The 26,052-nt window shown below is 34.9% G+C and overlaps 1 protein-coding gene across 1 annotated transcript in view; it reads right to left on the bottom strand.

The window, feature by feature from the left end:
* Positions 1–584: 584 nt before the first annotated feature.
* The window catches only part of LOC128555719 (fucolectin-6-like), a 30,342-nt gene continuing 4,874 nt past the window's right edge, over positions 585–26,052 (bottom strand). The window contains exons 2-5 of the mRNA XM_053538967.1: positions 23,525–23,665; positions 18,381–18,599; positions 15,793–15,993; positions 585–708 (exon numbers count right to left, since the gene is read on the bottom strand). Coding sequence (XP_053394942.1) covers positions 701–708; positions 15,793–15,993; positions 18,381–18,599; positions 23,525–23,582 — 486 coding nt within the window. The 5' untranslated portion in view covers positions 23,583–23,665 and the 3' untranslated portion in view covers positions 585–700. The remainder of the gene's footprint in view (positions 709–15,792; positions 15,994–18,380; positions 18,600–23,524; positions 23,666–26,052) is intronic.

Here is a 26,052-nt window from a genome sequence, read left to right as displayed (position 1 = left end):
GCGGAAATTGCCGAATGCCATTACGAGTACATTACCTTAACCTCACCCTGCTAAATTTCTAAATAGACTGATCCATCATTTAATTTGGGCAGTGCCACTCAATATTCAAAGAGGTGTTCACTGCTAATTTACTGACTAACTAGAGAACAGTGCAGGCGGAGTTGCAGGCTGGTCTTGGTCTGTGCTGGTCGAAAAGGTCGAATAACTTGCCGCCAACAGGCTAAAGGTTTGGTGTCCTTTTTTTTTTGGTGGGGACTGATTACCGTTTTTCAACAGTATTTCAGTCGTGAAACGGCGGGCAGTTAACCTAACCAGTGAAAGTGGATTCTGAACCAGTACAAACCTGTTCTCATTAAGTAACTGCCAACTTCCCCGCATGAATCAGAGGTGGGGGACAAATGATTTCAGACACAATGCATTTTATCAAATTAATTCGGACTAACATATGTCTCGCCCAGGAATCGAACTCACGACCCCACGATCCTTAGATCTACACCCTCCCAAGCGGACTGGCTGTTTTATTTTGTATAATGATCAGTATAACACAAGAAAAATAGGAACACAATTTTATAAACAAGACGTAATAGTGTTCAAGGTTTTATTGAAAGCAAAAAAATGTTCACATGTACATATACTGTCAATTTCATTTTCATAACCATGTATGGTCACCGATGCACATGTGTTTGTTCCGTTTGGTAATTCACACCTCTGAAAATATAATAATCGTTTTGAATAAACTGTACCAATTTCGGTCATTGATGCTGTTATAGTACGATTAAAGTTCCTATGCCCAAAATTACATATTCGAAATAAAATGATAATTACTAATTGGTTTTAGTAAAAAAGAAGAATAAACATGTTCATGTGTGTCAACACAGAATTTTACATGTGGGTATGGTGTTGGCAACACAATATACCGGTTTATCCTGTCACTTGCAGTTTTTTCGACCCGTATCAGGTGCCGTATTTTTTCTTGATATCCGTCTTTTGCACGTAAACCAGTAAATATACGGTCAGTTGATCATGTGACCTTTGTTCGATTTGTTGTCATAAGAAATTTTGCATTGAACCATCCCTTGTTTTGGAAAATGTCTGATTAGAAAAGGGTTGGTCATAATGTGATTTTATTCAAAAACGAAGAGTTTTTTGCGATTTTTAAATTGTAACCACTTTTACTGTGTCGGTGTTACGTCATTTATATAGGGGGACATCATTACGAATATGACGTCATTAAAACGGTTGTCGCACACTTATTTTTGTAAAATAAATTGCCAATATCGGAAAAGGGAAGTAATGACAAGATAAATAGATAAATAGGTTAGTGCTAAGATGAGAAAGTTTTTTCGGACTGGGCTCCGGACGTTATCAGGTTCCCCTTCGGCTCACCCGAAAACCTTCTCCCCCTCGCCAGATAAACTTTCTCATTACGGCACTAACCTATTTTTCCCTCTATATATACTTTTAGGTTATTTAACATTGTTCTATACAATACGGAGATATGTTTGGACGAGTACCCAGCAGAGAAAACCATAGCGACTCGTCAAATATGGTTTTCCAGCTGGGTACGAGTCAAATATATTTTTATTGTACATTTAAATTTATTAAATAATCTTTTTTTTCGTAGACTGTATCTAGTTTATTTTAGTTTAATGATAACGGGGAAATTCACTAAATATTGTATTTCTGCCTTCTCTTTCAAGACGAAATATTCTAACTCTGTACATAATCTTTAAGATTCTTTCACTTGTTTGTAGGTGCAGATGGGAATTTCCGGCCTCGAGGTAACTGTTTAGGCAGTAACGAGGTTCTTTCCGAGTTATTGCTTACCTCGTACTCCCTAAACAGTTACCCGGAGCCGGATATTCCATCTGAACCTATAACAAGTGACAGACTCTATGTCTTGATACCAATTTAAAGAAATAAAAATTAAAATATAAATCAATTGAATGCTTTTTTTTTAGAACTATTTTTATGGCAGTGTATTTAAAAAAGCGCTGGAAACAACGTCCGTAACAGGAAGACGTCATGACGTTTCAAAACAAATACCAATGTTTTGTTCCGATTTGTTTTATCAGTTCCCAGAGTAACTAAGGTAATTTGAATCGAAAAATTTTACTGCTTCGGGAACCAATAGGAACTGTAAAGGGTATTAAATTTCTATTCGTTTTTTTTTTTTTTTTTTTTTTTTTTTTTGAAATAATGTAAATATACATAAATCTTCTACATATATGTAGTTCGTAATACGTCATTTACAGCACGAGAGTCATCTTACACCCCGTGGTGTAAAATGGATTTTTCCAGCACCGGTAAAAATACCGGAAATCCCCGTACATTCTGAACATTTTCACGCGTTTCGAGCTTTTTCGTATGTTTAATACAGGGGACTTTTGAACCGTCCAAATTGAGAAAAAAATACAGTTTTTTTGTACGCAGGCGACACAGCTTGGGGTTGCATTTTGGGTCATTTGTGCCTTTTTTCAAGGTCGCTGTTGCTAAAACTAGATAAAATGGTTTCAACAAATATCTTTAGCTTCATTAATGTATTAAAATTAAACTTTAGCTATAGGTTGCTTATTGAAAACCCAAGGCGGGGATTGTATAGGGGGCCTTGGGGTCAAACTCAATGTCAGGATAACTTATTTAATCTTCACACTTAGAAAATTCCACGGGGGCGCAGTGGTCTAGAGCGTTTGGCCAAAATCTACTTTTTAGTCAGTGGGACGGAAGGGCGTCGGTTCAAATCGTACTGAAATCCAAACAATTTTTTTTTGGTCAAGGTCACAGTTACTAAAAATAGATTTTTTCTCCTAAAATAGATTTTTTTCTCTTAAAATGGATTTTTTTCTTAGTGTGATCATCAAAAAGGTGGTTTCCGCTTTATATCTTAAGTTTGGACTGACTTACTGCCACCACACTTTGTGTACAGCAAGCTTATCTAAAAAAATTAGCTTTGATAATATTTTTGGTCACTGTTACTAAAAACAGAATGATGGTTTCCACTCAGTAAATTTAGTTTGAGTATACTCATTGTCAGTAAATTTGATGTGTAGATAGCTTTTATCAAACACAAAAGGTTGGGAATGTATTTGAGGTTTCTCTGATCAGGGTCAATGTCAGTGTAGCTAAAAATAGAAAAATGGGGTCATATATGAAATTAAAAAAAAGATTTTTGTGCTTTGGAATGGAAATGTGTCGGTTCAAATCTCACAGAGATCTCAAAAATTTACAAAAAGGTCAATTTAATGCCATTGGGTAACTCTGAAAAATAGAAGAATATGGTCATAGTTATAATAAAAATATATGTATAATAGATTATGACCATTTTTAAAGAACCTGTTGCAATTGAAAACCTGTTTTTCGTGGAATTTACACGTTTCTTGTTTTTGTTTTAAATAACAACTGCAGAAGCCCGCCGCAATGTCTTTGGCCGAGACCTACCTAAAATCTGTCTGTGATTTGTTGTCTCTAAGACCTTCTTAGTTAAATCCAGATCCGTTATTTAAGATAATATAACATTACACATCAAATATAAACAAACTTATAACTTAAAGAGTCTAAACATCCACTCAGCAACCAGGGATTTTCAAATTGTTGACTCAATTTTTGGTTTATTATGCAAAGTAACGCAGTACTATATTCGACCGCGTGTTGTGAGCCGTGACGGAATCATAACAGTTTTTCAATAGGGTTATATCGATATTCGGTCATACCTGGCTGAAAAATCTTTATAGAGTAAATTGTATGTTTTGTTTTCCATGAACTTGATTATATCGTTGGCGTACCTTGAGGTGCGAGTTCAAGCCCAGATTACGGCTGTATTTTTCTTTAGTATACATTATATTTATTCTATCTTAGTCAAGACTCTTTGAAGACTCTTTTTAAAAACATTTTATATATTTTAATAATAATGTTTGACTTTTTTTTCATTGTTTCTATATTTCTAATATATATTGCTACTTTTATTTAAATTTAAATTTCAACTTCACTTGCTGTGTCTGTTGACGACAATTCAGCTGTGTCAGTCTCTATGTCAGATGATGTTCAATGAGTTAAGTCGATGCCTGGTGCTGGAAGATGTCTATATAGATAGCAATTTTTAACCCAAGTTGGACGCTATACGCACTTATTTATGCTAACTGATGAAATAGGGGATTCTATCAGTGAGATTTTAACCCCATATCACTCACTGTTATCACTCACTGTTTTGTGCCGGTCTACTTGTACATTGTGTATGATTTTTAAATTATTTGCTTAAAACAGGATGAAAATTGTAGTCGTACTTTGTTCTTTATAGTATATTTCTCGATTCAAATTATTTTACTTAATGAGAATTTCATAACGTTATGCAGCAAAAGATAAAATAAAATGGAACTTAATGTTGTGTGCGTCTTTCTAACGTCACAACACGGCTGACGTCATGTCTATTTAAGCGCGTCTGTTTTACCGCGCTGAGATTAAAATTTATTGCAAAATGCACACCTTAACGTAATTTAGCATAAAATAAAAAGAAAATTTGTTTGTTTTTCGTGAATATGGAATATATCTCACTGAGAAGTGAGAAAATTTTCACATTTTCACTCGCGCTACGCGCTCGTGAAAATATTTGAAATTTTCTCACTTCTCAGTCAGATATTCTATATTCACGAAAAACAAAAAAATATCCTCTATGTACCATACTCAGCAATGGTCATAACGATTAAATAACGATGACGATTTTGTTCGTTTCAAACGGATATCAGTCCATCAATATTGTGGAGTATGTCAGACTCTCTCAGCTCAGTAAAATATGCTTTACGTACTGCTAGAATTGTTGTTTTTGTGTTTGCAAAGCAAAGTGATTAAAACCACTGACTTAAAACTTGCATTTAGTATCAGAATGTACATCTCATAAAAGGTCTCGTTCAACCTTTCTTTCTTGTATCGAAAAACAACTCAGTATTGAACTGAGCAACTTTCTTAAAAATTGTGATGCAGCAACAGTTTTAGGGAGTATACTTCATGTTCATGTGTTTGATATATATTGCATAGAATAATTGCTCAAAAAAAGCTCATACAGTGTGTTTGTAAATTTATTCATGATTGTATATCCGATGATGACTAAGTGTAACCAACTTGTCTAATAAACAAGTAGTTTGTCAAGCTATAGAAAAGTAAAAATTTATCAAAATTTCCATATTATTTTGCCCTAAAAAGCTTCATTTCAACTTGATAAGCTTTAGGATTCAATATTGAAGATCTTCATTGTATACATTATGTGGAAGATGTTCTGATAATTCATTTCTGATCTGAGTGAAAAACAATATTCTTTTATTTTTTTGCCTTGTATATATATAGTAAGCTCTTCCTGGGTTATTTCCCTCATTTGAAATATGTGAAATTTATATCGCTAAGAATCCTTCATTTTGTTCTGAGATATGACTGCTTAAAACGATACTTTAACAATTAATTGTGCATGTATATAAATTCTTTAATTACACAGTCAATGTCCATGATATTTGTTAAAAATAGATGTTTGTATATTTCTTATTTTTTGTACAACACGTTATAAATGTTTCTTGCTACATATGTGGTAATCGCTGAAAGGCGGAAATAAAGAGTATATACGTGCAATTTTTCCCGTGCAAAATTTATTGTAACAAACGATTAAAAGAATAAAAAGATGTGATCTTAGCAAGTTTGTTAAGCCAACACCATATTCTTTTGGCCATTCGTCGATACTTTATATACCGCTTTGCTATGTATTAACTATAATTATGTTCCTACCTTTTTTGGCGAATCAACTGTCCTGCGTAAATTACTGTAGTCACGGCTCAAAAAAAACGTGGTAGATTATTTTATCGAACAATATACGGGGTTGCTTATGGGTAAAGACCCACCACGACCTAGTGACCTACTTTTTTCACCCACAAAAACTTCAAGAAAATCATTTTTATAATACAGGTAATTAACAGCTATACTTCAAGTTTTCAGGTGGACAATTTAGGCCCTTCCTGAATAAATGTGTTTTCAAAACTTCATCTGCAAACTTATTCAGTTATAATCTCTTTTCAGCATAGTTTTAAGAATATAGAGGAATAACTATCTTACACTGTAGAAACAAAATGTGATTGGAATTTAAACTAAATACACTAATTTATGTACATATATAGCTACATCAATTAATAACACAATAACATGTTAAAACATTAAAAACATTGTCTTGGCCTTATATATGTCACTGTCAATTTGTAACTAAATACCTGTTATTTCTCATTTTCTTCATGCAATGCATGTATAATTACCATCATGGAAATACAAAAGAATACAGTTATCTTGTGGTGCCTCTTTAAGGTTTAGGAGTATATCACCAAAATACAGAAATATTCTATAAACGAACAACATTGTTACCATCTTATAAATGACCATTACATGTTCCGCCGACTGTCCCGTACTTAAAATATTCTGAAAAGGTGTCCCCTTGAAATGAATATTTTTTTGAAAAAATTTATAAAAAAAACAATTGCTGAAAACCGGTTCCTCTAGTTATGTGAAATTTCAACACTCGCACGCTATTTCAAATGCATCAAAACGAACATGTGTAACAGTTCCTTGAAAATGGTGAGTTTTTAAAGGCGTTTGACTGTTCGGAAGTGGGACCCCTTTAGGCAGTCATTTTCCGGAATTCAATGTTAAAATCAGTATACTGACACTTGTTTTGTAGAGTAATATATACGCTATCATTACAAAAACTAAAAAACATGTGTCAGTTAACTGATATAAACATTGAATTTCCCGGGAAAAAGGGGACTACCTAAAGAGGTCTATCTTCGGACAGTCAAACGCCGTAAAAATCAACCATTTTCAAAGAGCTGTTCACAAGTTTGTTTTGATGCATTTGAATAGCGTGCGAGTTTTTAAATTTCACAAAACTGGGGGACACAGTTTTCAGCGATTGTTTATTTTTATTTCTTTACAAATGGCATTCATTTTCAAGGGGGGCAACTTTTTCGAATATTTAAGTACGGGACAGTACGGCAGAACATGTAATGGTCAGTTAAATATTGGTAACGATTTTGTTCGTTTATCAAAAATTTCCGTGTTTTGGGGGTTACTCCTAAACCTTAAAGACGCACCACAAAAATAACTGTATTTATCTACCTTCATGCAAATAAAGGCAAAATAAAGGGGTCAGAAAAATTTTTGTTTTATCAGGTAGTGACTTGAAAAGTTGGCGGACTACTTTCTGGAATTTTTTTAAAACGACGCCATCTTGTTTTGGAATAACTCCCCAAAAGACATATTTTTGCAATTATTTTATCACGCGCTTTATTAGGTACGTGAGACCATGGTACAAATATGCATATGCATACCGTAATGGCAATTACTAAAAAAATTTTTAAGGGAACGTTGGAGAAACGGAAAGTGACTCATGCCTCATGGTAGCGTTTGTTCGGATTTTAGCTTTTTGCACTTCAATCTAGGAATATAGGCATCTGGAATGGAATTGTTATTGAATAAATCATCGAGGAAACGGAAATTTGTTTGTCAAGCGGCGTTATGGCGTGTGTATAAGTCAGGGTCTATCGTTTGCTTGGGAGGATGTGTAATCCGGCATGGAACTGAACTTCGGACAAAATTTCACTTGGCAGCAAGTCTAAAATTATTCATTAATGTTCACGAAAGAGAGGTCGGGCACAAAGCAAACAAGGTTACCCTTTGTTTTTCAGCTCTTTTTTACATTATTTTTGATTTTTAAAGACCATTGTGTGGTTCGGCGGATTTTTTTAGTTTCTGTGCAGGCGACTCCGATCAATTTGGTTGTAAATTTGAATTTAATTAAAGAATGATTTTGATCAGAAGGTAGGATAAATAGAACATTAGGTTACTGTCTTAAAAATTTAAATTTATTAAGTGAGTCGGAGAAAATATAAAAGTCGAGGCTCTGCCATGATAGTTATTATACATGCTTTACACGAAAAAAAAAAAGAAATAAGTACCTAGTTACAAACTGACAAGAAAAAAGTAAGGCCAAGACATGTGTTAAATGCTAAATAAATTTTTGAATTAATGTAATAAAAATGCACAGTACATGATGTTTTAAGTGAGTTTGAACACACTTTGTTTTTATAGTTTAGTGATATTTTATTACTCTATGTTTTTAAAAACTTTTACTGAAGAGATTGAGTAAATATTTTATAGACAAAGTTGTAAAAACACATTAATTCGGGGGGGGTGGGCGGGCTAAATTAATCCATTGTCATCTTATAAAATAGCGTATTACACCAGTATTATCAGAATAATTTTCACAAAATTCATGAACAGAACAGAACAGAAAATAGTTTATTCAACGTGTACACATATAAGGTACCTCGTTGTACAGAACATTTATAAAATATTCAAAATTGTACATGGTCATTTCAAAATTATATTTTTATCGATAAGTCTTTGCAAACAATATTTTTTTTCTTTTACACTACGATCTTTCATTATATCAGTACTTGTTTATATAGTTAATGTTCTTGTTGTAACAAGCATAGTGGAAAGAAAAAATAGTTAATTTGCAAAGTAAAAAATAAAATAGTTGGATTTGGGAGAATGAACTTTAATGTCAAAAATTTATAGAGTGTATTTTATCATGCCTTACTATAACAACTCCCTGATAAAGCCTGTCTGAGAAAAGCAGCATTTCTAGGTCAGTGATTTGGAACACTTTAAAATGTGAAAACCCTATGATAAATTTCAAGGACATCAGTTATGTCTGCCTTGCATTTTAAAAATTAATACGCCCCCCTACTGCACTGAAATAGGTCATTGAAATAACAAAAAATTATAAAATAAAGCGGAAAACTAAGGGTAAACCCTTTTGTTTTGTACCCGACATCTCTGTTCTGCTGAACCCTGATTGAATATTTTAACTTCGGATTAAAATCTCACTGGCAGCAAATTCAGTTGCAAGACGGATACCCATTTTTACCAAGCAAACGTTAGACGTGATTTAAATACACACGCCGTAACACCGTTTTGCAGAAAAAATAGGCATTACCGTTTCCTCGATGATTTTATTCAATAACATTCCCTTTAGGGGCAGATACAGGATTTGATTTGAAGGGCAAAATTATTTGTAGTGTAGAGCAGGTAGGGAGGTCCGGGGGCATGCTCGCGGGAAAAATTTTTAAAACAAAGGATCCACTGGTGCATTCTGTGTGTTCCGAGGTACTTCATTTGGTATTGTCAAAGGACTGTTTTTGTGACAGAATTAGCAGAAATAACATGCAAACTATAGTCGCATTTTATCAATTGTCAGCCTTATTCTTGCACACATATTTCGAAATTTCTTAGCCTGATTTCTGAGGATTTTTTTTTTTGGGCGTGTGGGGGGGGGGGGGGGGGTACCTAGGACTATTAAACATAAAATTGTAAAGAGCTTTATAGGAGCTCGTGCAATTTTTGTCCGATTTTACATGTGCGAGCATAGCGAGAAAGAAAAAACAAGAGGGTCATGATGACCCTGGATCGCTCACCTGAGTAATATGAGCTACATGTTTCAAATGTCAAACTGATGATAAAATATTAAGAAAGTCAGTACGTCACATTCATGGTCAATGAAAATCAGTTTTACGATTTGTGTGCAAAACTGTGTATGTCATCAAATTCAAGGCTTTATCTTAAACAAGTGACCCTGGGGCGGGCTTTTTCACCCGGGGCATAATTTGAACAATCTTTTTAGAGATCCACTAGGCAATGCTACATACCAAATATCAAAGGCCTAGGCCTTGAACTTTCAGACAAGAATATTTTTTTTTAAAAATTCCTATATAAGTCTATGTAAAACCTGTGACCCCTAGGGCAGGGCCTCTTTTCACCCCAGGGGCATAATTTGAACAGTCTTGGTAGTGGAACCCCAAGCAATGAATGTAGTACCAAATATCAAAAGCCCAGGTCTTGTGATTTTAGACAAAGATTTTTTAAAATTTTTCCCATATAAGTCTATGTAAAACTTGGAACACCTTGGTGGGGCCTCTTTTCAACTCAGGGGGATAATTTGAATAATCTTGGTAGAGGACCGCTAGGCAAAAGCAACATAAAAAATCAAAGCTAGGCCGTGCAGTTTCAGACAAGAAGATAAAAATAAATCCTATATAAGACTATGTAAAACTTGGGACCCCCGGGGGAGGCCTCTTTCATCCCCGGGTAATAATTTGACATTCTTTGGGAGAGGACCACAAGGCAATTGCTACATACCAAATATTAAAGGCCCAGGTCTTGTGGTTTCAGCAAGAAGATTTTTTAAGTTTTTTTCCTATGTCTATGTAAAATTTTGGACCCCCCGGGGGGGGGCCTCTTTTCCCTCAGGGTCATAATTGAACAATCTTCATAGAGAAACCTTTAGATGATGTTACATGCCCAAAAATAGAGGCTCTACGCCCTTTCGGTTTTGGACAAGAAAATTTTCAAAGTTTTTCCTTTTGGTTGCCATGGCAACCAGAATTCTGTATGGAATTCAATTCTTTGAAAAATTTTTTTAGAAGACCATCCAAGGAAACATCCTGTGAAGTTTCATCAAAATTGGCCTGTTTGGTTTAGGAGATGTTGTTTAAGGAAAGGGTGGGCGGACGGAGGCGCGGGACGGTGAGCGATCACAATACCTCACCTGAGCACAAAGTGCTCAGGTGAGCTAAAAACGCATATCTTTTCACCCAGAACAAAAGACAAATTAACTGTGCGATAGAGAAAAAAAAAATACATAAAATTATCTTATATTTTGCACCCAGAACAGAAGACAAAATTACGTATTCGATCTTAACGAGCGAAAAAAAAAATGCATATTTTCCACCCAGAATAGAAGATGAATTATCTATGCGAGCGTAGCGGGCGAGAAAAATGTTTCTTGCATACCAGACGGGGATTTCCGGTATCTTTAACGGTGCTGGAAAAATCCATCTTACACCCCGGGATGTAAGATGACTCTCGTGCAGGTCAGAGACCACCAATTCAAAAAAGTATAGGGAACTTACTGGGGAAAGAGGTTTAAATGTATACCTGGGAATAAGGTAACATCTGTGCGTTCTGATTGGTTTAGTCATGAAACAACCCAGGAAGTGATTATTTTTCAAATTGATATTTTTTTACTGCATTTCCCGTATTTTATTATACATTTTTACAAATTTGTTTTTATTTTATGTATATTGAAAACAATTTTATTTTAAACGAATTTTCCTGCCTGTCAATGATGAAAAAAAGGGGTCATCTCATTCACACGAAAATTACTTAAATAAAGTATCACTATTATATGTTTTTCGTCCGATATTTGGTTGAATAAGATAGTTCTTGAAAAACTTGTATTGATATACATGTTTCGATGTATGGAGGCGTACACGCCCATAGTGTTACAATGTAAGTTATGGGAAAACATTGGTGGTCTCACCTATAAAAGAGCTAAAACTGACTTTCCCGGGAAATAATCACGGAAAGTAATGGCCACAAATCTGTTGTAATGATGTAGAAGCGTTTTCGTGCAAAAATAAGCGTGGATTTTTATTTTTTTAAATTGCCTCTTTTTTTTAACGGGTGTGCCCATTTTTATTTTGAGCTTTGGACAAAAGGATCATTTTAATCTCTGTAGTTTGAGAATGATAAAATTATTAGACTTATTTCGTTTTTCGGAATGAAAGTATTACAGCTTCCCAAATCAAATCAAAAAACAGACAACTGAATTTTCATGAAAATTGCAATCTGACGACGGCAGGGACTGAGTCTGGGCATATAAATCGACAGGGGTGACCTCAGAACTGTCCATATCTTTCTTAAAACTGAACATTTCTTGATGAAACTTTGTAAGACTTTGGTATTGGATCATGTTTCCCAAAAAATCGCTGTAAAAAGGAAAATGTGACACGAACATTCATCTATAGGTCAGAGACCACAATTCAAAAAAGTATAGGGAATTTTCTGGGAATGAGGGGAAGTGTTACCTGGGAATAAGGTTAATCTGTGCGTTTAATTGGTCAGTCATGTTTAAAAAAAACCCAGGAAGTGATTTTTTTTCAAAATTGGTATTTTTTCAATGCATTTACAGTATTTTATTATACATTTGAAAAATTGCTACATTTTAAGTGTATTGAAAACAAGTTTTATCAAACGAATTTCTCCCCCCATGTCAATGGTGTAAACAGGGGTCATCTCATTCCACGAAAATTACTTAAATAAAGTATCAATATTCATTGTTTTTCGTCCGCATTTGGTAGAACTAAGATAGTTCTTGAAAAACTTGTAATTAGATATAAAATGTTTCGATGTATGGAAGGCCGTACACGCCATAGTGTTACAATGTAAATCTATGGGAAAACAATTGGTGGTCTCTAACCTGCAGTAAATGACGTATAACGAACTACATATATGTAGAAAAATTATGTAATAATTTATTTATTATTTAAAAAACGGAATAAATATTTAATACATTGACAGTTCCTGTTGGTTCCTGATAGTACATTTCTCGATTCAAATCACGTTATTTTATCAAAAATTCATAACGTTACGCTGCAACTGATAAAACAAAACCGGAATTAATCATTGTTGTTTGTTTTGAAACGTCATGACGTCTTTCCTGTTTACGGACGTTGGTTTCCCGCGCTTTGTTTAAATACACTGCCATAAGAAATAGGTCTAAAACGAAAGACGTTCGATTGATTTTGTTTTTATTATTATTTCTTGAAATCGGTATGCAAGAAAAAGATTCTGTCACTGGTTATAGGTGCAGATGGAAATATCCGGTTCTCGGGTAACTGTTTAGGCGGTAACTCGGCGAGGAGCCTCGTTACCGCCTAAACAGTTACCCTCGAGGCCGGATATTCCTATCTGCACCTACAACCAGTGAAAGAATCTTATAATATTTTGCACTTATTTTACCAAGAACAGAAGACAAATTACCTATGTTCCGGCGATTTTAGAGGGGCGCGCGCCGGGTGCGCCCCCCTCTAAATCCGCTAGTGCCATTCCAGATGCAATATTCCTTGATGTAAGTGCAGACAGCTAAAATCCTGAACAAACGCTTTACATTGAGTCATTTTCCGTTTCTACGAGCGTTTCCGTTATAAAATCTTTTTGTGGAAATTGCAAATACGGTAGGCATACGCTATGCATTAGTGACATGGTCCCACGTACCTAATAAAGCGCGCCAATAAAAATAATTGCGTAAATGTGTCTTTTATCAGTTATTCTCAAAAACAAGATGGCGTCGTTTTGAAGAAGTATTCTACCCTTACGTTTTGCCCTTTATTTTGCATGAACGTAGGGTAAAAGTTGTTAACAAATTGTGGCATGATAACTAGAATAACAGGTAACTGTCTTTTGAGAAAGGGATTTCTCAACCTCACCCTTTCTTAAAAGACAGTAACCTGTTATTCTCCATTTCTCGTTTTAAAAGCTTTTCTACGGAATTAGTTTAAACATATTTATTCCCAAATAGTAAACATATACATTGATACATAGTCATACATTGAATATTATAACTTAGGAAAGGATAAGAATGGAAGACTAGTCTTATAGAATTCTTCTCCTTCGCGGACAATTAACTTGTAGACATACTATAAATTTGTAGCTAAAATGGGACTTGAAAGAAAAAAATATTGTCGTTATCAGAAAACAAATGTACAGAGATTGTCAGTTCAGTATTTTTTGTTAAAGAAAATAAAGAAAAAAGGGGTTTGTAAAAAAAGATGAGTTTTATAAAGTGAAGTTATAATAATGAAATGATATCCATTGCGTTATATCTTACTATAAATTTAAAGTAGACGTGTTGAAGTTTGTCTTAAGAAAGGGGTCATTTGTCTTATAGAATTCTTGCTGTCCGATATGAAGGACTGTACGTAGAAGAATATAGTCATGTTTCCTGGGTCAGAAAGGGATGGGTTTACCAAAAAGAAAAGTATCCAAGTCAATATCAAAATTCGGCAGATTATTAAGAAAATGTTCGGCAATCATTGTAAGTGCACATTCAAAAAAAGTGAGAATTAGTTTCAATATTGCCCCATTGGCATAATGGTGTAGGAGAAATATTTCTAAGAAACAAGTGATAATTCAGTGCACTGCTTTAGTACGGGAGTGTATGGGAAACCTGAGACTTCCGTCCCAGCGTAATAGTACAGTGGTGTAGTCGCTTGTTTTAAGTTTAAGTTTGTTTAAATGAAGACGTGTTTTAGAGTTGCGAGTATCAGGGTTAGCAGGTTCCAATCACGTATAGTTGAAGGCAAAAATGAATTGAAATAAAGTATTTTTCTTGGGGTTTTAAAGTGGATGTTGTCTAAGTTTCTTAAATTGTAGCGTGTGTCACCTGAGTCAGGAACGAGAGAAGACAGATATGTTGGGGCCAAATTCGACTACATTTTGAAGAACAAGATGAGTCTATGTTTAATGCGTCTTTCTGAGAGAGTTTCCCCAATGTATTTCTCTTTGTAGATTTTCTATTGAGATGGCTTAGTTCGCCCCCAGATGCAATCGCGCACATTTATTTTGAATTTTATCAAGTTGGTCCGTTCATATTTGGTACAATTGCTCCACACCACATCAGCATATTCAAGTAAAGGTCTTATGAAGAGAGATATACAATTTCAAGGGATCTGCGATCAAGCGAGAATTTCAATTTGCGTATAATGTTAACCCTCTTCCACGGTTTTTCTAAGATGTAGTGATTTGGGATGCCAGGAGCAATAACTTTACAAGAATGCACCCCGATGTTTGTGGACAGTTACTTCGGGTATTATTTATATACATTGAAGAGGAGGGTGTGGTTGACCCTTTCGTTTTCTTGATACCAACAAGTTTCGGATTTGGAAGGATTAAATGTGACGAGCCATTTATCTGCCCACGAGGACATTGTGTGAATGTCAGACTGAAGAAGACCTGCTGCTGTATCTGGTTGCTCAACTATAACGTAGAGGCTTGTGTCGTCAGCAAAAAAATTAAACACATGATTTATTTCATCAACGATATCATTTATGAAGATAAGGAATAGTAAAGGGGCCAAGGATTGTCCTTGGGAACGCCCGCTTTTACATAAGCCAGTTTGATTTAACTCCAGGAAGGACAACTCGTTGACGTCTGTTAGAAAGATAATTTTCAAACCAATTAAGGAGATCACCTGTAATTCCAGCATGTTTAAGTTTACAAAGTAGTCCTCTGTGCCAGACTTTCTACGGACTCGTGTAATTATAAAACTCATACACTTACAAACTGTGAGAGGAAAACGTATAACACTAGCTTGTGGTGGGTCTTTAACCTACATTCTAACATGGCTCGATTTGATTTCCAGTTAAACAAAGAAGGAAATCAAGCTCTGTATATTCTTCGATAAACAACGGTGACGCGCGGACCGGTAAGAGAGCATTATGAAGTCAATTATGACATGACATCAAATTGCCGCATGACGTCCGCTACATTACTCCTCGCGTAATGAAGTCCAGTATAGTATTTATTAAGATATATCAATGACCATGTCAGAATGAAAACAATCAAGGCCTTCTTGTGATTTATCGTCTAATTTACCACGGTTCGTTGTTAAATTCTTACGCATCTGAACTCTGAACCGTGGCAAATCAGACGATAAACAACGCGAAGGCCTTGATTATTTGTTAAATATTATATGTTAAATAAATCAAGTACGATTAAATACGAATAAAATAACTGTTACTGTTCTCCGTTACTGTAAAACTAAATTTTATTTGAAGGTCAATGAATGAGCTATAACCTATACAAAAATGGAAAAGATACTGAGAAAATTTGAATTTATAAGAATCGATCTATCACCAACATACTTACCTACCAATACTTTCACTTCACAAAGGTGAAAATAAATGTCTTCATAATCCTCTGATAAATTCATAATTCGCACATATCGCACTGATTTGGTCGTTTCGAAAACTAACTTCTCGAAGGAGGAAAGCTGAGCCCATGTCTTCACTTGTTCCATGTCAGTCGAAGAAGGACCGACACTTAAATCAATATTTTTGGCCCGATCAGCTAAAATATAATAAATAATGACAGGGCTATAGTTAATAGGCAAAAAACTTTAACTGCTGGCAAGCTTTATAAAGGGATAACGCATGTTTATTTTGTGTGTGTTTTAACGTCTGCAGAATCCCGAGGGATTGGTTGGTGCCATAGCCTGTAGGGCGAGGGTCTTAGAGGGATTCTGAAGATGTTATAACACGAAATGAACTTGCGCTAACGCTATTCTAGCATAATATCCGTAAAAAACCCCTAAGAAATGAATACATTCTACCCTGACGTCATTAAATTTCCATGAAATGCGAAATGCGCGGGATCTGAGATTTTTTTTTACGTTGACGTCATTTCAATTTGAATTATCCGTTTTGGGGGAGGGGGGTGGGGGCGTAATACGTTTACGCTTTTCCACGGAACCACATATATAAACAAGAGGACCATGATGGTCCTGAATCGCTCACCTATCCCCACATGACCCAGTGTTGAACTGAGTATGACGTCGTTATTTCTATTATTTGACATAGTGACCTAGTTTTTGAGCACATGTGACCTAGATATCATCAAGATAAAAAATTCTGACCAATTTTCATGGAGATCCATTGAAAAATATGGCCTCTAGAGAGGTCACAAGGTTTTTCTATTATTTGATCTAATGACCTAGTTTTTGAAGGCACGTGACCCACTTTTAAACTTGACCTAGATATCATCAAGTTGAACATTCTCACAATTTTCATGAAGATCTCGTGAAAATATGGGCCCCTAGAAGTCCCCAAGTTTTTTCTATTTTCGGGCCTACTGACCTAGTTTTTGGGCGCACATGACCCAGTTACGAACCTGACCTAGATATCATCAAGCTGAACAATCTCACCAATTTTTTTATGAAGATCCATTGAGAATATGGCCCCTAGAGAGGTCACAAGGTTTTTATTTTTTAGACCTACTGACCCAGTTTTTTACCCACATGACCCCGTTTCGAACCTACCTAGATTCATCAAGATGAACATTTGACCATATTCATGAAGATCTCATGAAAAATATGGCCTTTAGAGAGGTCACAAGGTTTTTCTTTTTTTAGATTACTGACCTAGTTTTTAACCCACGTGACGCAGTTTCGAATTTGATCTAGATATCATCAGGTGAACATTTGACCAATTTTCTGAAGATCCATGAGAAATATGGCCTCTAGGGAGGTCACAGGTTTTTTTTTTTAGACCTACTGACCTAGTTTTTGATCCCCCGTGACCCCGTTTCAAACTTGACCTAGATATCATCAAGATAAACATTCTGACCAATATTCATGAAGATTTCTTGAAAAATATGGCCTCTAGAGAGGTCACAAGGTTTTTCTATTTTTAGACCACTGACCTAGTTTTTGACCCACGTAATCCGTTTCGAACTTGACTAGATATCATCAAGGTAAACATTCTGACCAATTTTCATGAAGATCTTTTGAAATATATGGCCTCTAGAGAGGTAACAAGGTTTTTCTATTTTTAGACCTACTGACCTAGTTTTTGACGGCACGTGACCCAGTTTCGAACTTGCCCTAGAATAAAACTGTGACCTCTAGAGATGTCACAAGGAAAAGTTTACGGACGGACGGACGGGCGGACGCACGGACGACGGACGCCGGACGCTGCGCGATCACAAAAGCTCACCTTGTCACTTTGTGACTGGTGAGCTAAAAAGTGTTATAACAGCACGTGAGCGCGAGAATCTCTGTTAACACACGTTTTCTCTCCTGTTAAAACTGATTTCTTAAGATTCTTATCGTGAAATTCACAAAACAATAGAATACAATAGAAATCGGAAGTATGGTAGAAGTTTTATAACAACTTTCTTCAGAGGTTGGAAAAAGTATCTGAAAAAAAAAGTTGTGTGTTAAAAGATTAGCAGTCTTGAAACAAATAATCTTAATTCAATTTTTAATCCAACTTGAACATGTGCAGAAGTATTGTTTAAACATTCTGCTAAAACTAATGCTTTAAACAAACTAGTTGGAAGTATTCTTAGAAAGCTTTATTTACAAATGCAAACATTTCCGTAGAAAATCATGGCAATAAACCTTTTTGTTTAGTGTACATTCAAACTAATTTAACGGACACCTCGTTAGTCTAGCGGTACATCATCTCCTTTGAGTGCGGTAGGTCATGGGTTCGACCTTTGCCGCGTCGTACCAAATACAAAAAATGGTATCTGTTGCTTCATTGCTTGGCAATCAACATTAAAAGAGAAACTGACCTCTCCTCTCATACCCGCTCCTTGCGTAAGGATTCCATAAGCAATGAGATGTCGAGTGTGGTTATTACAAGTTTGTGCAACTTGTTTCACGAATTTCAAAAATAAATTAGTATAAACTTACTTATGGACTGCATCGTTTTACACAAGAAAATATTGATTACCACAACAATCTTGTCTGTTATACAGTTCAATTTGCTTAACTTGGTAGATTTGCAACAAGTCGACTTTCCACCAGTTAAACCAAAAGTTGTCAGTATGGAAGCACGAGCCGCCTGCCATGTTGCTATTAATAATTCCGTCTACAGCTTTTGAAGCAGGCCATCTGTTGTCGTATATACTAGACATTTCCGCTGGCTTGCCTTGAGCAACATTATCTAAACCTAAAATCGGTAAATTAAATGTGAAAAGAAAAACACAATGGAGACAGCAACAGGAACTACTTATTTTCTAATTCGCTTCGCTTAAACGAAAATAAATTATTTATCACATAATAAGATTTATGGGACCTTAAGCCTTAAACATAAAAAACAACAAAGCCGAAATAGGATAATGGCCTTCGCATTGTTTCAATATCGTTATACAGCTCAATACAAAATTATCACATTCTTGCTCAATGCATAATAAGCGGAGTCCTCTGTCCACAGATGACCTCGAGAACACTCAGCCTGTGAAATAAACTATCATTTCGATTAGATATAAAAAAAAAAATTATACACAATTAAGTCTCTATCTATACTGATAACAACACATTTAAGATCTGTCCAATGGTAGAAAATCTGTCATGGCTCATTATCTTTTAGTTTTATTTGAAATATAAAGAAAACCAATTTAAACCAAAAGGAAAACTTTGGTTTTTTTTACAAAAAGAAAATGAATTTAAAAGTCTTAATAAAAATGTAAGGGATAATGAGTGATCGTTATTGATCCGTGGTGAAAAACATTAATAATGGATCAGCCATGGTTTTCGTTATGGGTACATGGTGATAAACGGTAATAATGAATCAGTTACTGTTCTAGTCATGATACATAGTGATAAACGTTAATAATGAATCAGTTACTGTTCTAGTCATGATACATGGTGATAAACGTTAATAATGAATCAGTTACGGTTCTAGTCATGATACATGGTGATAAACGTTGATAATGAATCAGTTACGGTTCTAGTCATGATACATGGTGATAAACGTTGATAATGAATCAGTTACGGTTCTAGTCATGATACATGGTGATAAACGTTGATAATGAATCAGTTACGGTTCTAGTCATGATAATATAGTGATAAACGTTATTATTATATACGTTACTATAAATAGTAATAAATAAGCCGTTAAAAACAGTCATTACGGCCTCTGTTGACGAATCCATAATGGCGCAGTGCGCCTCATGCGCCATAATTATAATGGTCCCGGGTCACCGGAATGTCAGCGCGTTCTGACGTTGACGTCATGTATCAACGTCATTATGGCGAGCGAAAAAGTGCTGATTCATTTTCAGATCGATTGTCAAATATTGATGGCATTGTTGATGAAAAAAGCAATACAAATAATGTTTTTAAGTTTTTTAGAATATGTGAAATGAAAATACCAAGATAAATTTATATGAAGTGTAGATATATGATAAAAAGGTCAATAAACGGCTTGGGCAATTATGAGACTAGCTGTGCTATTATGACAAGAAGGCACAACCGAGCCGTATATTAACCTCTTAATAATGAATCAGTTACAGTTCTCGTCATGATACATGGTGATAAACGTTAATAATGGACCTTGACAGTATTTGTCATGATACATGGTGATAAACGTTAATAATGGATCAGTGACAGTACTTGTCATGATACATGGTGATAAACGTTAATAATGGATCAGTGACAGTACTTGTCATGGTACATGGTGATAAATGTTAATAATGGATCTGTCACAGTTCTCAAAAACCTTGGTTTAACAGAAGACGGGCACGGTCAATTCAGAGACACATCTTTTACACTTTGGTATTAAGTAGGCAGTATCTGTACACCAGAAGGTCATTAACACTTAGTGATAAGTGTTTCTGATCACCAGATTGCTTTTGTTTTTAGGTGATAAACGTTTTATTTAGTGTTTATCTTATCACCAGACTGAGGTGATAAACGTTGTTTTATATGGTGTCTTTGGAGGCTGCCCGTTGTATGTGAATTTGGTGCCTCACTGTTGTTTCTTGTCAGTTGTTATTTACTATCTTAGCAGCCATGGACAAAAATTGCTACTCATAATATGATAAATTTTAGGTTAAGATTTATACTATGTTGATTTTTTCTATTTTTGGGTTCCTGGAATTACCTCCCTTTAATTGTTGTGCTGATAATCCTTCTTTACGCTATATAATATATGTTCACTAGTGCAAAAAATCGATTGGTCTACTTTTTCCCATACGTACCATTTCCGCAAAAAAAACAGTTTTCCTCGAATTCATTTTAATTAAAAGAAGCGAAATTCCATTCATGTTATCATTTTACGCAACTCTACGTAGCAATAGGAACATTTTAAGGGGACGCATACTTTGAAATTAGAAAAAAGTGGGTGGGGTATTATAAAATTTACCTGCAAAAAAGTACAAGGTTTTGGTAAATGAAATGAATACTGTTTCAACTGTTATAAGTACACAAAGGATTGCTCACTAAAATAAAAATGAGAAAAACTGAAAGAAGAAAGTTATTGTTGAATTACATAAGACTTCTTGTGTACATTCAAAGTCAACAACTAAGACTTTTTGGTGCGAAAATAATAGTGCTTCACTTTGTCCAAACATTTATCACTGTCCTACAGATTCTAATTTAAAGAAAGAATGTGAAATAAGTTCACTGTCTTGCTTTTCATTTCGCATATGTGAGCTAAAACACATTATTTAGTTTGTTTACAAAGTAGTGCATAAGAAAAGATACGGTGGTCAAGGAATGCCACATTACAAAACTAAAAGAGTATATTCCCCATAATACATCAAACATTTATCGTTACAGAAGTCTAGTGGCTTACAATAAAGGCCTAGAAATGTTGCCATTATTAATTTTTAACTTGGTATTCATGAACTACAATGCACTTAAATATCAAAACACATTCAACAAACTTTTGAATTGTATTGTCTTAAAAATCCCTAAAATAAGGTATGAAATTTGGTTGAGAGGTCCAATCAATGTGTATAATTATGTGCAAAAGCAACATTGTAATCTTGTTCACAAAAGTTACTAATAAACAGCAGGAATGTCAATGATCAAAACTGGACGAATATACAGGTATCCTCACTTTAATGTCATTTATAATTTGTCCTTGAATTCTCCACCATACTTTTCATAATTCTGTTTGCACGAGTTGCACGAGAATGCTGTCATTCACGTAAAAAAAACGGGGTCAAGTAAGTTGTAAATGCAATATCATCTAAACGTAATTAATGGATTATGCAGTTCAAGATAAACTTTATCTCATAACGTAACGAACATGTATAATGTTGTAACAACAACTTTACTTACACTAATTTAAGTAGCAGTCGGTTTATAAGTGACTTTATTGATACATTTTGTGTTTTGTTATTGTTGTCAAAAAGTATAAGGGAAGTGCCTCACAACTGAAGCGGAAACCAGTTTGATGCGCAAAGTAGTCCACTGTAAGTAATATTATTTGACAAATGTCCACAGAAATTAATAATTTTCTAATATTAAAGACGATTATCTGAATAGGATTCATTATTTGATAAGAAATTATAATCATCGACATGTTTTTTTTTAAAAATCGTACACGTGCTGACACCTAAGTTGTCTCCCGTTGTTTATTAGAGTTACCTTTCGTCCGGCGCAGTAATACATTTGCAGTGAATCGCCGAGAAGTCGTGGGAAAATTAAAAACCATGTAAACAAACTAAAATTAACCACCTTTTCAAGATGAATTTCAAGTGCTCGACATTATGCATTTAACCCGCCTGACCTGTGTAGCATCTTAGATATCTGTTCTAAGGTATTCATTGTGTAGAATGTCATGTTTTGCCCTTTCAATGCTAATCCCACTCTGTTTTTTTTTTTTTGTTTACATTTTTTATCAATGAGAAATATGGCGTCCATCCCGAGATGAACAGACGTGGCGTTAAATTTTTACATGTTTAAGCAAACCTGGTGTGTTAGAAAGAAAATCTCATCCCTTCAACATTATTTGGAACATTGTTATTGTAAAAAACCTGTATTTTCCTTATACAAAAGCTTAATATTTTGTGTTGAATGTACTTTCACAAAGACCTCTGTTTTCCTATTACATTCATAGTACCACATCCTTATCCACAAAATACTGAATATTACAGGTGTCCATCAGTATTATATCAGTTTAGGAATATGTTTTTTATTTTCCCACCATCGATTTCTTGAATATGCACCCCTTCCGCATTGCTGTATGAACTGTGAATGTAGCAATATGCGTCCCCTTAATCTTTCAGATATTCAGATTTTTTTTGGGATTTACTACAAAAACGCGATATTGACTGTAGTAAATTTGCCATTTTATAAATTCTATGTTGACTTATTTGTTGACGGACTGTTATAAACCTTCAAGATAACATAAACTGAGAAATATTCGCGATGTTTCAATTTTCGTTAATTTTCGCGAATACATTTCACACGAAAATTCAAGAAAATCGAGAACATTTGCTTTCAATATCTGTCATTTTCCATAATCGGCCGTTTCGGCATATCCGGAAACATGTCCATCCGAAATTAAATAATTTTTCTATTAATATAATACAGGGAACCGATTTATTCAATAAATGCTGTAAAACAAACTCCTAGAAATATGGATTATAACTAACGAGATATTGCTTATGGTTTAATTTTATTTTACAGTGTCGCGAACTGTTGGGTCACCGGAAATTTATGGAAATCACCGACAATTTCTGGCCATTTTAACAGTCGTCTGATCACGAAATCATTACCGCGATAATGTCCGTTGTCGCGCGAACATTTCCCCAATTTACAGTAATTAACATAAAAGCAACTTTTCCATGTAAAAATATTGTAAAATTTCGGAAAAATGTCTTACAAATTTCACAGGAAAATTCAATGTTTGCCAAAAAACTGACTTTTTTCAAGGAAGACCCAAACAACAGCCGTCGCTGTAAATGACATATTGAAAGAACATATTTGCTCATGTGCTCAAATGTCTTTTTATCATTTTCAAGTGACGTTTCAATGAGTGTCCGCGTAATCCGGTTCCCTGTCTTATAATGGTTCCCATCAAAATGATTGCAAGGGACCAGTCTATTTCTCACACAGTATGAATAACACGAAAAATATTACCTGCATAGGTTGTTGTAGTCGCACCAATAATGACAAGTAGAACTGTGGATACAGCCATTCTATCTTCTCTGGTCTCTCAAGATGCTGACAATATTAATACGTCTACTTCCTGCTATTTCTAAGTTGTGTGAGGGTAATAAACTGAAAAAAATAAAGAAAATCTTAGAAATAGACACTTATTGAAGAGCTGGCCAGTCTATAGTATTAAAGTGACGTAAAATCAAAGCCTTGAAATGTCTGATGGTTGCGAGTTTTGGTAGATTTATTTTCTGTTTAAATGCCAGTCTATGAATATACATGAATGAGAAACAAATACAAATTCATTGTGCCTCCTCTAAGATGAACTCTGCCTGATCAAGCTTGTGATGTAACCATGGGCTGGAATACCTTATCATTGATAGATTTTATATAATCTAAATGGTCAGTGTGAGTGGATACAGGTTGAATAAGAACTGCTTGTTCATTGATAATTCATCCGCACTGTTCATGAATGGGACTATTTTGTGTAGCACATGAGCATCCTTTGGATGTGACTAGATGCTATGAAGGTCAAGACATTAGAAATAATTTTTCATATTTTCTTGCGTCAAAATTTGACTTTAGCCCAGAAATATTTAATGTTGAACTGTGGAGTGGCCAAAAGCACAAACTATGAACCGGCAATTTATCAAACAAGTCATGTAATAAATATCCACGCAATCGGCATTCTCCGGCTCGTAATCGGCATTCTCCGTCTCGCAGTCGGCATTCTCCGGCTCGCAATTGGCATTCTCCGGTTCGCAATCGGCATTCTCTGGTAACTGGACGCCTAGACTAACTCTAAAAATCTGTTGTTTTGTGATATTCTGCTAAACCTTAACATATTCGGCATCATTTGCATTCTGCGTTTCATTTCGTATACGTTGTACTGTTAAATAGATTATAATGCAATATCCAAAATGACAATAATGAAAGTTCATTCTTGATTAATATATTAATGAATATTCAGTCAAATAAATTTAGCACACATTTTCTTACTGAAAGAAAACAGCCGTGTTGCACCTAAAAATAGTAGCAACCCTTTTTGGTAGCCGCTACCAAAATTCGGCCACTACCAAAATGCGTTACACTTAACGCAATTTGGTAGTTTACAAAAATGTAGTACCAAAATCCGTTGGATATGTACACATCTAACGCAAAACGGTATTAATAATAATCTCATGATTTACAAAAAAGAATATTTTGTGACGAATGGACAATATTATTTCAAAGAGAGTCATGATGGAACGTAGTCGCTCATCAAACCTTGACCATTTGACCTTGAAAATATAACGACCCTAGATTCAGTCAAGCAAGACCACTGGAACACACGTGAGAGAGATCAATGCAACTGATCCGGCTGATAATCGGACTTTCCCGATATGTTAACATTTTGAGTATAGGATAGACAACGAGTGCCGTTGTCTACGGGATTATCCTATATACAACGAGCAAAGCGAGTTGTATATATCCCGGAGACAACGGCACGTGTTGTCTATCCGACTTAGACCACGTGACATAAAAACTGCAATTATTGAAAATTGTTCCACGCGTTCTATAGAAATTAGGATTAACGTGTTTTTATAAGAGTGATATTATCTTTGTACCGTTAGCGCTTATTTGTCAGTAGGGCATATGAAAGAATGCAGGTTATTTTGTATAAGTATAGGATAGACAACTCGTGCCGTTGTCTACGGGATATATACAACGAGCAAAGCGAGTTGTATATATCCCGTAGACAACGGCACGAGTTGTCTATCCGACTTAGACCACGTGACATAAAAACTGCAATTATTGAAAACTCTCCCACGCGTTCTATAGAAATTAGGATTAACGTGTTTTTATAAGAGTAATATCATCTTTGTACCGTTAGCGCTTAATTGTCTGTAGGGCATATGAAAGAATGCAGGTTATTTGTATAAATTCAGTTTTATTCAAATACTGGATTTACTAAGATTTAACGTTCATTAACACTTTGAGTCATTTGCAATCACAAAATTAATGCTAAACAGTTAAATATGGATTTCTCAAAAATACTCAAAATTGGACTGCATGCTGAACAATTAGTTTTTGTGAGGTGTTTGCATATTGGCGAAACACGATGACAGATACGTTGATTCGTTGATTCAAGAAGATAGCCAGGTTATTTATTTATTTATTTAGTTAGTTCTTTTTTTATTTGTTTACTTTGTTTATCAGGATATAGTTAGTGCGTAGATGCTCGTAGGACTACGAATACCTTTTACTATATCGCGCCCTTCTTGTAAGAATGATGTAGTTGTTTTACTTTCTAACTGGGCCAAGTTGTTCGAAACTTTAACGGACTGTAATTTAGTTTAGTTTAGTTCATACTTATTTGTTTTAGCTCGATTTTGATGAAAGCTTTAACTGTTCAAGCTTATTGTAACCACTCTCGAGTCCGTTTCCTATGAAAACTAGTACTGGGGTCATATGAAAAGTCATGGTCGTGACCCCAATGATGCTCGAACCCACGATCACTTCATTAAGCT

Source organism: Mercenaria mercenaria, chromosome 3, assembly GCF_021730395.1.
Source record: "Mercenaria mercenaria strain notata chromosome 3, MADL_Memer_1, whole genome shotgun sequence".
NCBI classification, from domain to species: Eukaryota; Metazoa; Mollusca; class Bivalvia; order Venerida; family Veneridae; genus Mercenaria; species Mercenaria mercenaria.
Note: the sequence above shows the minus strand (reverse complement) of the source record. Positions and strands in the feature narration are given on the sequence as shown.